Source organism: Panulirus ornatus, chromosome 19 (assembly GCF_036320965.1).
Source record: "Panulirus ornatus isolate Po-2019 chromosome 19, ASM3632096v1, whole genome shotgun sequence".
Lineage (NCBI taxonomy): Eukaryota > Metazoa > Arthropoda > Malacostraca > Decapoda > Palinuridae > Panulirus > Panulirus ornatus.
In genome coordinates this window covers 27,912,118-27,928,647 of record NC_092242.1, presented here as the reverse complement: position 1 = coordinate 27,928,647, position 16,530 = coordinate 27,912,118, and the positions used below count along the sequence as shown (strand labels likewise).

Below are 16,530 nucleotides of genomic sequence, written 5' to 3'. Positions count from 1 at the left end.
GGTGGAGGTCTACCAGCCTACTCATCACACACATGCACATGTCTGTACAGGTGGAGGTCTACCAGCCTACTCATCACACACATACACATGTCTGTACAGGTGGAGGTCTACCAGCCTACTCATCACACACATACACGTGTCTGTACAGGTGGAGGCTTTCCTGTACATTTGGCCAGAGCTGGCACACATCGCTGACAACAGCGACAGATATTTACTAATATCATAAACGTAAGTTTAGATTTTCTGGTTGCTCACCTGTATAGGAACAGTTGTACCAGGCTTGTGGTGTTGCTTTGTTCCCTCTCCAGTGTACTGAATGTTTATACTTCATACCCTGGGTAATGCCGGTACTTCATAATCCTTTGGTTCAGTTCACATAATCCTCTAACTTAAAACCCAATAGACGTAAGTGCTTGCAAAAATATGGGCTGCATGTTTCATACCCTGTTATAGGCTGTCATGTTTCATACCCCAGTCATGGATTGTCATTTTCCATGCCCTGGTCATGGGCTGTCATGTTTCATACCCTGTTATAGGCTGTCATGTTCCATACCCTGATCGTGGACTGTCATGTTTCATGCCCGTGTCATGGGATGTCATGTTGCATGCCCCTGATCATGGGATGTCATGTTTCATGCCCCTGGTCATGGGATGTCATGTTTCATGCCCCTGGTCATGGACTGTCATGTTCCATACCCTGATCGTGGGCTGTTATGTTTCATGCCCGTGTCATGGGATGTCATGTTTCATGCCCCTGATCATGGGATGTCATGTTTCATGCCCCTGGTCATGGACTGTCATGTTCCATACCCTGATCGTGGACTGTCATGTTTCATGCCCGTGTCATGGGATGTCATGTTTCATGCCCCTGATCATGGGATGTCATGTTTCATGCCCCTGGTCATGGACTGTCATATTCCATACCCTGATCGTGAGCTGTTATGTTTCATGCCCGTGTCATGGGATGTCATGTTTCATGCCCCTATCATGGATGTCATGTTTCATGCCTATGTCAGTTAACACATCCCTAGAACCAATGTAAAAACCCATCACGCATCGTCCGTCCAAAGCTTAGTATCATATACCTGTCACTCAGTGCACCACACAGACCTGTGACACATACCCGTCACTCACCACAACACTTAGACCTGAGTCACATGTCCATCACGCACAACAACACTCACACCCACGTCACACGCCAGTTACTCACCACACACTTAGGACAGAGTGGTATACCCAGGTGCTAAGGAAACACGTCTCCACGCATTAATACCATCATACCTTCATGGGACACAAAGTAAAAGACGATATAAGAGAAAGTTTCCATAATTCTAGTAACACTTGGTGTTGACGGCAAGAGGGGTACGATAGTAACACTAGTGTTGACGGCAGGAAGAGTGTGTTAGTAACACTGGTGTTGAGAGCAGGAAGAGTGTGTTAGTAACACTGGTGTTGAGAGCAGGAAGGTTGTGTTAGTAACACTGGTGTTGGCTGCAGGTTGGGCAGGAGGAGGTCATCGCTGTTGAGCGGCTTCCTGACCATGGTGTGCAACTTAGTGGCCGCCGTCTCGCCCACACTGACCATATACATCCTCATGAGGGGCATCATCACTGCGGTGGCCTCCGGCTACTTCATGGCCAACCTCATTCTTTGTGAGTAGAACAGCTTATACTTATGTCTGATACAGTTCTTAGAACAACGACAAGGTAGGAAACTTCATGTGTTGACTAATGTTCAGTTTTGTCTGGATCATCCAAGTGGACTAGAGAAAGGCTTTGCCGTGGTGAGTCTCACCGACCCCTAAGTCTAGTCGTGGTAAGACAGACCGTCCCAGCCTTGTACTGCACTGGAGGAAAGAAAGTGTATTGTTTCCCTCCCACGACAGGCAGGTGGCAGCTGAGCCAGTCGTGGTGTCTGGAGCATCTGTAAGGTGGCTGGCTGCCTCGGCGCTTGGCAGTGCTCGCTCCACGCCTGACTCACGACCAACAAGCAGTATATCATATAATATGCAGTATGACTGGGAGATGTATAAAAGAAGGAGGCAGGAGATCAAGAGAAAGGTGCAAGAGGTGAAAAAGAGGGCAAATGAGAGTTGGGGTGAGAGAGTATCATTAAATTTTAGGGAGAATAAAAAGATATTTTGGAGGGAGGTAAATAAAGTGGGTAAGAAAGGGAACAAATGGGAACTTCAGTGAAGGGGGCTAATGGGGAGGTAATAACAAGTAGTGGTGATGTGAGAAGGAGATGGAGAATTTTGAAGGTTTGTTGAATGTGTTTGAAGATAGAGTGGCAGATATAGGGTGTTTTGGTTGAGGTGATGTGAGAAGCGAAAGGGTTAGGGAGAAAGATTTGGTAAGCGGAGAAGAGGTAGTGAGAGATTTGCGGAAGATGAAAGCCGGCAAGGCGGTGGGTTTGGACGGTATTGCAGTGGATTTTAATAATAAAGGGGGTGACTGTGTAGTTGACTGGTTGGTGAGGATATTCAATGTATGTATGACTCATGGAGAGGTGCCTGAGGATTGGCGGAATGCTTGCATAGTGCCATTGTACAAAGGCAAAGGGGATAAAGGTGAGTGTTCAAATTACCTAGGTATAAGTTTGTTGAGTATCCCTGGGAAACTATATGGGAGGGTATTGATTGAGAGGGTGAAGGCATGTACAGAGCATCAGATTGGGGAAGAGCAGTGTGGTTTCAGAAGTGGTAGAGGATGTGTGGATCAGGTATTTGCTTTGAAGAATCTATGTTAGAAATACTTAGAAAAACAAATGGATTTGTATGTAGCATTTATGGATCTGGAGAAGGCATATGATAGAGCTGATTGAGATGCTCTGTGGAAGGTACTAAGAGTATATGATGTGGGAGGCAAATTGCTAGAAGCAGATGTAAGGCATGTGTACGAGTAGGAAGAGAGGAAAGTGATTGGTCCTTAGTGAATGTCTGTTTGCGGCAGGGATGCGTGATGTCTCCATGGTTGTTTAATTTGTTTATGGATGGGGTTGTTAGGGAGATGAATGCAAGAGGTTTGGAGAGAGGGGCAAGTATGCAGTCTGTTGTGGATGAGAGGGCTTGGGAAGTGAGTCAGTTGTTGTTCGCTGATGATACAACGCTGTTGGCTGATTTGGGTGAGAAACTGCAGAAGCTGCTTACTGAGTTTGGTAAAATGTTTGAAAGAAGAAAGCTGAGAGTAAATGTGAATAAGAGCAAGGTTATTAGGCACAGTAGGGTTGAGGGACAAGTCAACTGGGAGGTAAGTTTGAATGGAGAAAAACTGGAGGAAGTGAAGTGTTTTAGATATCTGGGAGTGGATCTGGCAGCGGATGGAACCATGTAAGCGGAAGTGAGTCACAGGGAGGAGGAGGGCGCGAAAGTTCTGGGAGCGTTGAAAAATGTGTAGAAGGAGAGAACATTATCTCGGAAAGCAACAATGGGTATGTTTGAAGGAATAGTGGTTCCAACAATGTTATATGGTTCTGAGGCGTTGTGCGGATGAGGGTGGATGCGTTGGAAATGAGATTTTTGAGGATAGTATGTGGTGTGAGGTGGTTTGATCGAGTAAGTAATGAAAGGTTATGAGAGATGTGTGGTAATTAAAGAGTGTGGTGGAGAGAGCAGAAAAGGGTGTATTGAAATGGTTTGGTCACAAGGAGAGAATGAGTGAGGAAAGATTTACAAAGAGGATATATGTGTTAGAGTTGGAGTGAACGAGAAGTGGGAGACCAAATTGGGGGTAGAAAGATGGAGTGAAAAAGCTTTTGAGCGATCGGCGCCTGAACATGCAGGAGGGTGAAAGGCTTTCAAGGAATAGAGTAAATTGGAATGATGTGGTATGCCGGGGTCGACGTGCTGTGAATGGATTAAAACAGGGCATGTGAAGCGTCTGGGGTAAACCATGGAAAGTTTTGTAGTGCCTGTATGTGGAAAGGGAGCTGTGGTATCGGTGCATTATACATGACAGATAGAAACTGAGTGTGAACAAATGTGCCCTATGTTGTCTTTTCCTAGCGCTACCTCGCGCGCGTGCGGGGGGGAGGGGGTTGTCATTTCATGTGTGGCGGTGTGGCGACGGAAATGAATAAAGGCAGCAAGTATGAATTATATATATGTGTATACATGTATATGTCTGTGTATGAATATATATGTATACGTTGAGATGTATAGGTATGAATATGTGAGTGAGTGGACGCGCATGTATATATTTGTGTATGTGGGTGGGTTGGGCCATTTTTTCGTCTGTTTCCTTGCGCTACCTCGCTAACCTGGGAGACAGCGACAAAGTATTGTATATAAATATAAAATACAATATACAATATTCAGCATACCTTCACCCACGTACAAAGTTTTATAACTTTACGTCTCACTTTAATGCCCGTTACTCAAGTTTTTCTTTCTTAAAGTGATGGTTTTCTTGTTATATTGGCATTCCAGTTGATACCAGTAATGAGAACTTATCCAGTATGTTTATAATTCAAGATCTCATTACCCTTAAGCATTTCTGGTGAGCTCGCATTGCAGCGTCGAGGTTGTTTACTGTTACAGTCGAAATTTAGGTTAAGGTGTTCACGCTCGACGAAAATGAGGATACAAACGTTCTCGCGCCCTCCGCCATGACGGGTCGTTGTGGATCTCCTGCTAGCAAGCCTCACGCCGAGAGCACATCCCTGACCACTGGTGTACTGCACCTCATGTACTTATCGTGGGAGGATGAACTGTTTCTCATGTAGAAGAAAGTGAATATTTCCTCCTTCTTGTACAACAACCAAAGGTTTTCCCACAGCAAGATTCCGAGGTCTGGACTGCAAGAGTGAGGGAAGATGACTGTCCAGCTCTGGCCGGTCCTGACAACATACATGTAATACAAATCAGTTCTCGCTACCCTTGCGCAATGGCAGTCAGCCCTCGCAACACACACATAATACCAGTCAGTCCTCGCAACACACATGATACCAGTCAGTCCTCGCAACACACACACATAAATACCAGTCAGTCCTCGCAACACACATGATACCAGTCAGTCCTCGCAACACACACACATAATACCAGTCAGTCCTCGCAACACACACACATAATACCAGTCAGTCCTCGCAACACACACATAATACCAGTCAGTCCTCGCAACACACATGATACCAGTCAGTCCTCGCAACACACACATAAATACCAGTCAGTCCTCGCAACACACATGATACCAGTCAGTCCTCGCAACACACACACATAATACCAGTCAGTCCTCGCAACACACACACATAATACCAGTCAGTCCTCGCAACACACACATAATACCAGTCAGTCCTTGCAACACACACATAATACCAGTCAGTCCTCGCAACACACACATAATACCAGTCAGTCCTCGCAACACACACATAATACCAGTCAGTTCTCGCAACACACATAATACCAGTCAGTCCTCGCAACACACACACATGATACCAGTCAGTCCTCGCAACACACACTTAATACCAGTCAGTCCTTGCAACACACACATAATACCAGTCAGTCCTCGCAACACATACATAATACCAGTCAGTCCTCGCAACACACACATAATACCAGTCAGTTCTCGCAACACACATAATACCAGTCAGTCCTCGCAACACACACACATGATACCAGTCAGTCCTCGCAACACACACTTAATACCAGTAAGTCCTTGCAACACACACATAATAATAGTAAGTCCTCGCAACACACATTATCAGTCAGTCCTCGCAGCACACACATGATAATAGCCAGTCCTCGCAACACACTCATAACACCGTGTAACAATTTTTTTTCCCAAGTGGTGTTATTCTATAATAAATTGTACCTAAAAAGTATAGAAAATGGCTATTATTCCCTTGAAACTTTGCTTTTGTGATCAGGACAGTTACACTTTGAAATTTACTCATGTTTCACAACATTCCAGATAGATTCAGTGCTGAGTAGCTGATATTGAACTTTCTTGAAGTTTCTAGTAACATAAAAATTATAGTATAAATATAAGGGCCTTAAGCCAACCAGTTCGGTTTAGATCTTGCTGCCTAAGTGATACAAATACATACATTCTTCTGAGATGGCATCTAGAGTCTGCAAACATTCGACTGACGCATTTTGCTGTGACTGCCGCCAATTTATCAAAACAAGAGTGAAAATGTATTCCGTGGCAGCATCAGCTAAGATGTGCGAGGCCTACAAGGGATCTTTCGTCATGCCTGCCCCCGGGATCAAGACAAATTCTGGGGACATCATTTCAACTGAGAACACTTAAAAACATTGGAAGGTAAGATAGGCAATTGTTGCTCGTTTGGATGGCGGAGTTTTATGTTATAATGTCTTACACATTAGACATGGGTAAAATGAAATCATAAACAAATATATACTTATTTCATCATCACAATTTTGTATTGTTCTTTTGCAGGATGGTAAAGAGGGGAAAAGTGAGCCATGAAGTTCGCTATCACAAAAATTTGGCGGCAACGCACTGACCATTCAAGCAATGGCTGCTTCTGCATGGTGGACCTTCCAAACGTCGGACTGGCAACACTGCACCTGCTATCACGTAGCCGGACCTTCCATCATCCATTGCCCCGGTGCCACACGGCCCTGACCTCCCCGTATCCACTCCTCCGGAGAGAGAGCAGCCGTTGTCAGAACAGATCATCAAGTCAGAGGAGGAGGAAGAAGACGTTGTAGATCCAGATTACAATTTCCCAGTTGCAGCTGAGGAGAAAAACCCATACTAACGCAATCAAAAAGACGTCAACTTGATCAGAGATCTTGGCCTCACAAAGTGGAACTTGTTGGATGAGAGTGTGCAAAACGCAGATCAGAGGAAGCTTCACCTAGGATTTTCCAGCTTCTTCACCCGTCAAGATGTGCCCTGCTTCTGCCACAGTGTAACCAGTCCCTTCGACGTAATTGGAATCGCCTGTAGCCCGAACGGTTGGCGCCTCTTTACTAACAGTTCATCCAGGAGCCTCAAAGCTGTGCTGCACCATAACGGGAGCAAGTACCCGTCTCTTCCCCTGACTCACTCGGTGCACCTCAAAAAAGAATACAACAGTGTCAAGACCGTGCTAGACGCATTGAAGCATAATGAGTACAGCTGGGAGGTCATCCGAGACTTCAAAATGGTATCATTCTTGATGGGTGTCCAAGGTGGTTTTACCAAGTTTCCCTGCTGCCTTTGCCTTTGGGACAACAGGGACACCGCGGCGCACTACCACAGGCGGAACTGGCCACAGCGGATCGATTCTCTGTGGAGATGAACAACGTCAAGAGGGAGCCATTGGTGGATCCTCGGAAGGTGTCGATGCCACCACTGCACACAAAACTAGGCCTTGTAAAACAATTTGTCACAGCTTTAGGTAAGGAGTCTGCAGCCTTCAAGTACCTTCAAAACTTCTTCCCTAAGATGTCTGAGGCAAAGGTCAAAGCCGGTGTCTTCGTCGGACCACAGATAAAGAAGATCCTAGAGTGCAAGTAATTCCCCAAGAAGCTCACTAGGAAGGAGAAAGCAGCTTGGTGCAGCTTTGTTGCAGAGGTTCGGGGCTTCCTGGGGAATCACAAGGCTGAAAACTACGTGGAGCTGGTTGAGACTATGATGAAGAACTACGGCAAAATGGGCTGCAGGATGACCCTCAAAGTCCATATCCTCGACGCTCATCTTGATAAATTCAAGGAGAACATGGGAGCGTATTTGGAGGAGCAAGACGAGCACTCCCACCAGGATATACTGGGCTCTGAACGCCGCCACCAAGGAACATATAACGAAAACATGATGGCAGATTATATTTGGGATCTGATTCGCGAAGGTGATTTACAATACAATCGTATATATCGAAAAACTACTCACTTCTAAATCTTTTGTGATCACTTTTGTTTGACATAAGTATAAAGATGTGTTAAATTTGATTCATATTTTCATTATGAGTTTATGTGAATAAGATATGCAAATTCGCCAATTGTTCAATTAGAAATAGGTAAATTTCAAAACATCACCTTCCTGGTCACTATAGCAAAGTTTGAAGAGATTAATATCCTTTTTTTCTACTTTTCACGTACAAGCAATTAGGAAATAACACTCACTACCCAGGAACAATAGTTGAGTTACACAATGCAATACCAATCAGTCCCCACAATACACACATAATACCAGTCAGTTCCCGCAACACACACCTAACACCAGTCAGTCCCCGCAACACACACCTAATACCAGTCAGTCCTCGCAACACACACATAATACCAGTCAGTCCTCGCAACACACACATAATACCAATCAGTCCCCACAACACACACATAATACCAGTCAGTCCCCGCAACACACACCTAATACCAGTCAGTCCCCGCAACACACACCTAATACCAGTCAGTCCTCGCAACACACACATACTACCAATCAGTCCCCACAACACACACATAATACCAGTCAGTCCTCGCAATACACACATGATACCAGTCAATCCTGGCAACACACACATAGTACCAGTCAGTCCTCACAACACACACCTAATACCAGTCAGTCCTCACAACACACATAATACCAGTCAGTCCTCACAACACACACCTAATACCAGTCAGTCCTCGCAACACACACATACTACCAATCAGTCCCCACAACACACACATAATACCAGTCAGTCCTCGCAATACACACATGATACCAGTCAATCCTGGCAACACATACATAGTACCAGTCAGTCCTCACAACACACACCTAATACCAGTCAGTCCTCACAACACACACCTAATACCAGTCAGTCCTCGCAACACACCCATAATACCAGTCAGTCCTCGCAGTACGCACATAATACCAGTCAGTCCTCGCAACACACACATAATACCAGTCAGTCCTCGCAACATACGAATCACTCTAATTATCAGGAACTGATGCATTTGCAGGACTCTTGGGCTTTTATAAAGTATCATCAGTACTATACAATAAAACCTTTAAGTCTTTAGTAAGAAATGCCAAATAGATAAATTGTAAATGACTGTCGAAATATAATAGGAATGATAGAGAAGGAAAAGTACACTAGGAGGCAGGTCGTGATTGGAGACACATGCACAAATGCAAATTGTCATCCTCCAGGAAATCTGCTTGTACCTCAGGCTCTTCCACAATTTCCAGAAAATGTAATGACTAACGGTAGTTTGTTACGTACAGGGTTGTGGTATCAGAGTATATGTTCCATCTACTTTATGATCGACTAACCACCATCCATCATGGAACCTGAGGACTCTGATTACTGGAACTGTATTAAGTTGTCGATACTACAGACATAAACGAGATTATCTCTTATCTTGAACTTCTTTGCAGGTCTGGAAATAAGTTCGCCCAAGCAACGGTCAGCGATTGGTGGATTGAGTGGGATTCCCTGGGGTCTGGGGTATATGGTGTTGCCTGGCGTGGCTTACTTCATCAGGGAATGGCAGTGGCTCCAGGCAGCATTCACCTTCCCCACGCTCATTTTCTTCGTATATATCTGGTAAAATTTCCCTTTGGTTCACCGCTCCACAATGCTTCAGCTTAGAATGTATTTCCTTATACGCGATTCTCACTCTAAATAGCAAGTTTTGAATTGATTTCTCTTCAAAATTCCTCTTTATCAACCAATACTTTCTGAGGGTCTGGTGGTACCGACCTGAGTGATTGCTAACTCTAGCATTCTTCGTGATGCATGTTTACGATCCTCTACAATATAGATATTAAAGCTTATGAAGTACTTAACCCACCATAGAACAAGCAAATGATGACACCCGGTTTTGTAGTAATGTTTTTAGTCCTCTGAACGTTAGGTTCTTGGGTAACACCAGGACACTTTCTTAGAAAGAGGTCTTGGAGTAATGGTAAATGAATTGATACATCTATCTTTCCGTTTATTCACTTATTCATTTATTTATTTGTTTATCTATCTATTCATTCATCTTTTTATTATCCCTGGGATAAGGGAAGAAAGAATACTACCCGCTTATATCCTAAGTGTCGTATTAGGCGAGTAAGAGGGGCGGAAGCGAGAGTTAGAAATCCCTCAGGGAACAGATATAAGAGACAAGCGAATTTTTCTTTTTTTATTCCTATAAAGCTCACTCACTTGTCATGAACGCTACCACTGCCACACGAGAAATAGCAAACACTTACGAAGGAGGATATACGCGTCAGAAGTTGAGGGGACACGGAGAACAAGGAGAACAAATTGTTGGTACGAAGATAGAGTAAAAAAAATTAGAGAGACTGGGGGTATTTTCTAGCTGTCATATGCAATGCAAAAATACCACAGCCCCCACCCAAGCCCAGAGATAATTCCATGTTTTATCCCGGACGTTTCACATGCTCTACTTAGACCACTAACTCCACATCGACACCTGTATTCCATATCTTTCCAATTTACTCTCTCTCTCTCTCTCTCTCTCTCTCTCTCTCTCTCTCTCTCTCTCTCTCTCTCTCTCTCTCTCTCTCTCTCTCTCTCTCTCTCTCTCTCTCTCTCTCTCTCTCTCTCTCTCTGTATATATATATATATATATATATATATATATATATATATATATATATATATATATATATATATATATATATATTTTTTATTTATTATGCTTTGTCGCTGTCTCCCGCGTTTGCGAGGTAGCGCAAGGAAACAGACGAAAGAAATGGCCCAACCCCCCCCCCCCATACACATGTATATACATACGTCCACACACGCAAATATACATACCTACACAGCTTTCCATGGTTTACCCCAGACGCTTCACATGCCTTGATTCAATCCACTGACTGCACGTCAACCCCGGTATACCACATCGCTCCAATTCACTCTATTCCTTGCCCTCCTTTCACCCTCCTGCATGTTCAGGCCCCGATCACACAAAATCTTTTTCACTCCATCTTTCCACCTCCAATTTGGTCTCCCTCTTCTCCTCGTTCCCTCCACCTCCGACACATATATCCTCTTGGTCAATATATATATATATATATATATATATATATATATATATATATATATATATATATATATATATATATATATATATATATATATATATATATATATATTTTTTTTTTTACCGAACCTAACGCGGAGGTATATGAATACCAACAAAGTGCATATGAACGCGTACCTTCATAGAACATAAAAACCTCCAACAGCCAGGATCGAACCCGGGACCCCTGTGCAACAGGCGGGAGCGCTACTGATAGGCTATTGTCGCGTTTAATAAAGAAATGACTATTCGAATACTATTTACTCGAATACCCTTCGTCTCACGTTGGTGAGCAACAGGGTCTAGACCGGGAGGGTTTCTAGACCCCAGCTCACGTCCCCTGTAGTCGCCTTCTACGACACATGAGGAATGCGTGGGAAGTATTCTTTCTCCCCTATCCCCAGGAATATATATATATATATATATATATATATATATATATATATATATATATATATATATATATATATAAAGAGAGAGAGATAGAGAGAGAGAGAGAGAGAGAGAGAGAGAGAGAGAGAGAGAGAGAGAGAGAGAGAGAGAGAGTATACCTATACATGTAAAGAATTGCAGATTGACACAACTTTCTTTTCCATGTTGTTGCAGGATTTTGCCAGAGTCTCCGCGATGGTTGGTTAAACGGAAGCGGTACCAGGAGGCGCTGGACGTGCTCACCTGGGCGGCCAGGGTTAACAAGAAGACGTTGCCACCCGATGATGTTATGTTGGCTGCCATGCGCAGGATCAGAGAACAGGTTGGTACTGCATCTAAGACTATCAAGTTCTTAACAAATATATAGTTATAAGATCAACCAGATCATCCATTTACCTTTTCAAAGTTAATTTAAGACAAATGATTTAACGCCCACAGAATACATATATATATATATATATATATATATATATATATTTTTTTTCTCCCACTGTCTCCCGCGTTTGCGAGGTAGCGCAAGGAAACAGACGAAAGAAATGGCCCAACCCACCCCCATACACATGTATATACATACGTCCACACACGCAAATATACATACCTACACAGCTTTCCATGGTTTACCCCAGACGCTTCACATGCCCTGATTCAATCCACTGACTGCACGTCAACCCCGGTATACCACATCGAGCCAATTCACTCTATTCCTTGCCCTCCTTTCACCCTCCTGCATGTTCAGGCCCCGATCACACAAAATCTCTTTCACTCCATCTTTCCACCTCCAATTTGGTCTCCCACTTCTCCTCGTTCCCTCCACCTCCGACACATATATCCTCTTGGTCAATCTTTCCTCACTCATTCTCTCCATGTGCCCAAACCATTTCAAAACACCCTCTTCTGCTCTCTCAACCACTATCTTTTTATTTCCACACATCTCTCTTACCCTTACGTTACTTACTCGATCAAACCACCTCACACCACACTGTCCTCAAACATCTCATTTCCGGCACATCCATCCTCCTGTGCACAACTCTATCCATAGTCCACGCCTCGCAACCATACAACATTGTTGGAACCACTATTCCTTCAAACATACCCATTTTTGCTTTCCGAGATAATGTTCTCGACTTCCACACATTCTTCAAGGCTCCCAGAATTTTCGCCCCCTCCCCCACCCTATGATCCACTTCCGCTTCCATGGTTCCATCCGATGCCAGATCCACTCCCAGATATCTAAAATACTTTACTTCCTCCAGTTTTTCTCCATTCAAACTTACCTCCCAATTGACTTGACCCTCAGCCCTACTGTACCTAATTGCCTTGATCTTATTCACATTTACTCTTAACTTTCTTCTTTCACATACTTTACCAAACTCAGTCACCAGCTTCTGCAGTTTCTCACATGAATCAGCCATCAGCGCTGTATCATCAGCGAACAACAACTGACTCACTTCCCAAGCTCTCTCATCCCCAACAGACTTCATACTTGCCCATCTTTCCAAAACTCTTGCATTCACCTCCCTAAACACCCCATCCATAAACAAATTAAACAACCATGGAGACATCACACACCCCTGCCGCAAACCTACATTCACTGAGAACCAATCACTTTCCTCTCTTCCTACACGTACACATGCCTTACATCCTCGATAAAAACTTTTCACTGCTTCTAACAACTTGCATCCCACACCATATATTCTTAATACCTTCCGCAGAGCATCTCTATCAACTCTATCATATGCCTTCTCCAGATCCATAAATGCTACATACAAATCCATTTGCTTTTCTAAGTATTTCTCACACACATTCTTCAAAGCAAACACCTGATCCACACATCCTTTACCACTTCTGAAACCACACTGCTCTTCCCCAATCTGATGCTCTGTACATGCCTTTACCCTCTCAATAAATACCCTCCCATATAATTTACCAGGAATACTCAACAAACTTATACCTCTGTAATTTGAGCACTCACTCTTATCCCCTTTGCCTTCGTACAATGGCACTATGCACGCATTCCGCCAATCCTCAGGCACCTCACCATGAGTCATACATACATTAAATAACCTTACCAACCAGTCAACAATACAGTCACCCCCTTTTTTAATAAATTCCACTGCAATACCATCCAAAACCGCTGCCTTGCCGGCTTTCATCTTCCGCAAAGCTTTTACTACCTCTTCTCTGTTTACCAAATCATTTTCCCTAACCCTCTCACTTTGCACACCACCTCGACCAAAACACCCTATATCTGCCACTCTATCATCAAACACATTCAACAAACCTTCAAAATACTCACTCCATCTCCTTCTCACATCACCACTACTTGTTATCACCTGCCCATTTGCGCCCTTCACTGAAGTTCCCATTTGCTCCCTTGTCTTACGCACTTTATTTACCTCCTTCCAGAACATCTTTTTATTCTCCCTAAAATTTAATGATACTCTCTCCCCCCAACTCTCATTTGCCCTTTTTTTCACCTCTTGCACCTTTCTCTTGACAACCTGTCTCTTTCTTTTATACGTCTCCCACTCAGTTGCATTTTTTCCCTGCAAAAATCGTCCAAATGCCTCTCTCTTCTCTTTCACTAATACTCTTACTTCTTCATCCCACGAAAGAATGGCCCAACCCGCCCACATACACATGTATATACATACATGTCCACACACGCACAATATACATACCTATACATCTCAATGTACACATATATATACACACACAGACATATACATATATACACATGTACATCATTCATACTGTCTTCCATTATTTGTTCCCATCGCCACCTCGCCACACATGGAATAACAACCCCCTCCCCCCTCATGTGTGCGAGATAGCGCTAGGAAAAACACCAAATGCCCCATTCGTTCACACTCAGTCTCTAGCTGTCATGTAATAATGCACCGAAACCACAGCTCCCTTTCCACATCCAGGCCCCACACACTTTGCATGGTTTACCCCAGACGCTTCACATACCCTGGTTGAATCCATTGGCAGCACGTCGACCCCGGTATACCACATCGTTCCAATTCACTCTATTCCTTGCACGCCTTTCACCCTCCTGCATGTTCTGGCCCCGATCACTCAAAATCTTTTTCACTCCATCTTTCCACTTCCAATTTGGTCTCCCACTCCTCCTCTTTCCCTCCACCTCCGACACATATATCCTCTTGGTCAATCTTTCCCCACTCATTCTCTCCATATGACCAAACCATTTCAAAACACCCTCTTCTGCTCTCTCAACCACACTCTTTTTATTTCCACACATCTCTCTCGCCCTTACATTACTTACTCGATCAAACCACCTCATTTTCAGCACATCCACCCTCCTGCGCACAACTCTATCCATAGCCCACGCCTCGCAACCATACAACATTGTTGGAACCACTATTCCTTCAAACATACCCATTTTTGCTTTCCGAGATAATGTTCTCGACTTCCAAACATTCTTCAAGGCTCCCAGAATTTTCGCCCCCTCCCCCACCCTATGATTCACTTCCGCTTCCATGGTTAAATCCGCTGTCAGATCGACTCCCAGATATCTAAAACACATCACTTCCTCCAGCTTTTCTCCATTCAAACTTACCTCCCAATTGACTTGACCCTCAACCCTACTGTACCTAATAACCTTGCTCTTATTCACATTTACTCTTAACTTTCTTCTTTCACACACTTTACCAAACTCAGTCACCAGTTTCTGCAGTTTCTTACATGAATCAGCCACCAGCGCTGTATCATCAGCGAACAACAACTGACTCACTTTCCAAGCTCTCTCATCCACAACAGACTGCATACTTGCCCCTCTTTCCAAAACTCTTGCATTCACCTCCCTAACAACCCCACCCATAAACAAATTAAACAACAATGGAAACATCACACACCCCTGCCGCAAACCTACATTCACTGAGAACCAATCACTTTCCTCTCTTCCTACACGTATATATGCCTTACATCCTCGATAAAAACTTTTCACTGCTTCTAATAACTTGCCTTCTACACCATATATTCTTAATACCTTCAACAGAGCACCTCTATCAACTCTATCATATGCCTTCTCCAGATCCATAAATGCTACATACAAATCCATTTGTTTTTCTAAGTATTTCTCGCATACATTCTTCAAAGCAAACACCTGATCCACACATCCTCTACCACTTCTGAAACCACACTGCTCTTCCCCAATCTGATGCTCTATACATGCCTTCACCCTCTCAATCAATACCCTCCCATATAATTTACCAGGAATGCTCAACAAACTTATACCTCTGTAATTTGAGCACTCACTCTTATCCCCTTTGCCTTTGTACAATGGCACTATGCAAGCATTCCGCCAATCCTCATGCACCTCACCATGAATCATACGTACATTAAATAACCTTACCAACCAGTCAACAATACAGTCAACCTCTTTTTTAATAGATTCCACTGCAATGCCATCCAAACCTGTTGCTTTGCCGGCTTTCATCTTCCGTAAAGCTTTTACTACCTCTTCTCTGTTTACCAAATCATTTTCCCTAACCCTCTCACTTTGCACACCACCTCGAGCAAGACACCCCACATCTGCCACTCTATCATCAAACACATTCAACAAACCCTCAAAATACTCACTCCATCTCCTTCTCACATCACCACTACTTGTTATCACCTCCCCATTAGCCCCATTTGCTCCCTTGTCTTACGCACTTTATTTACCTCCTTCCAAAACATCTGTTTATTCTCCCTGAAATTTAATGATACTCTCTCACCCCAACTCTCATTTGCCCTCTTTTTCACCTTTTGCACCTTTCTCTTGACCTCCTGCCTTTTTCTTTTATACCTCTCCCACTCATTTCCATTTTTTCCCTGCAAAAATCGTTCAAATGCCTCTCTCTTCTCTTTCACTAATAATCTTACTTCTTCATCCCACCACTCACTACCTTTTCTAATCAACCCACCTCCCACGCTTCTCATGCCACAAGCATCTTTTGCGCAATCCATAACTGCTTCCCTAAATACATCCCATTCCTCCCCCACTCCCCTTACCTCCTTTGTTCTCACCTTCTTCCATTCTGTACTCAGTCTCTCCTGGTACTTCCTCACACAAGTCTCCTTCCCAGGCTCACTTACTCTCACCACTCTTTTCACCCCAACATTCTCTCTTCTTT

The 16,530-nt window shown here is 43.7% G+C and overlaps 1 protein-coding gene across 1 annotated transcript in view; it reads left to right on the top strand.

Moving 5' to 3' along the window:
• The window catches only part of LOC139755474 (organic cation transporter protein-like), a 166,333-nt gene that overhangs the window by 131,079 nt on the left and 18,724 nt on the right, over positions 1–16,530 (top strand). The window contains exons 6-8 of the mRNA XM_071673813.1: positions 1,498–1,652; positions 9,300–9,468; positions 11,564–11,711. Of these exons, the coding sequence (XP_071529914.1) occupies positions 1,498–1,652; positions 9,300–9,468; positions 11,564–11,711 (472 nt within the window). The remainder of the gene's footprint in view (positions 1–1,497; positions 1,653–9,299; positions 9,469–11,563; positions 11,712–16,530) is intronic.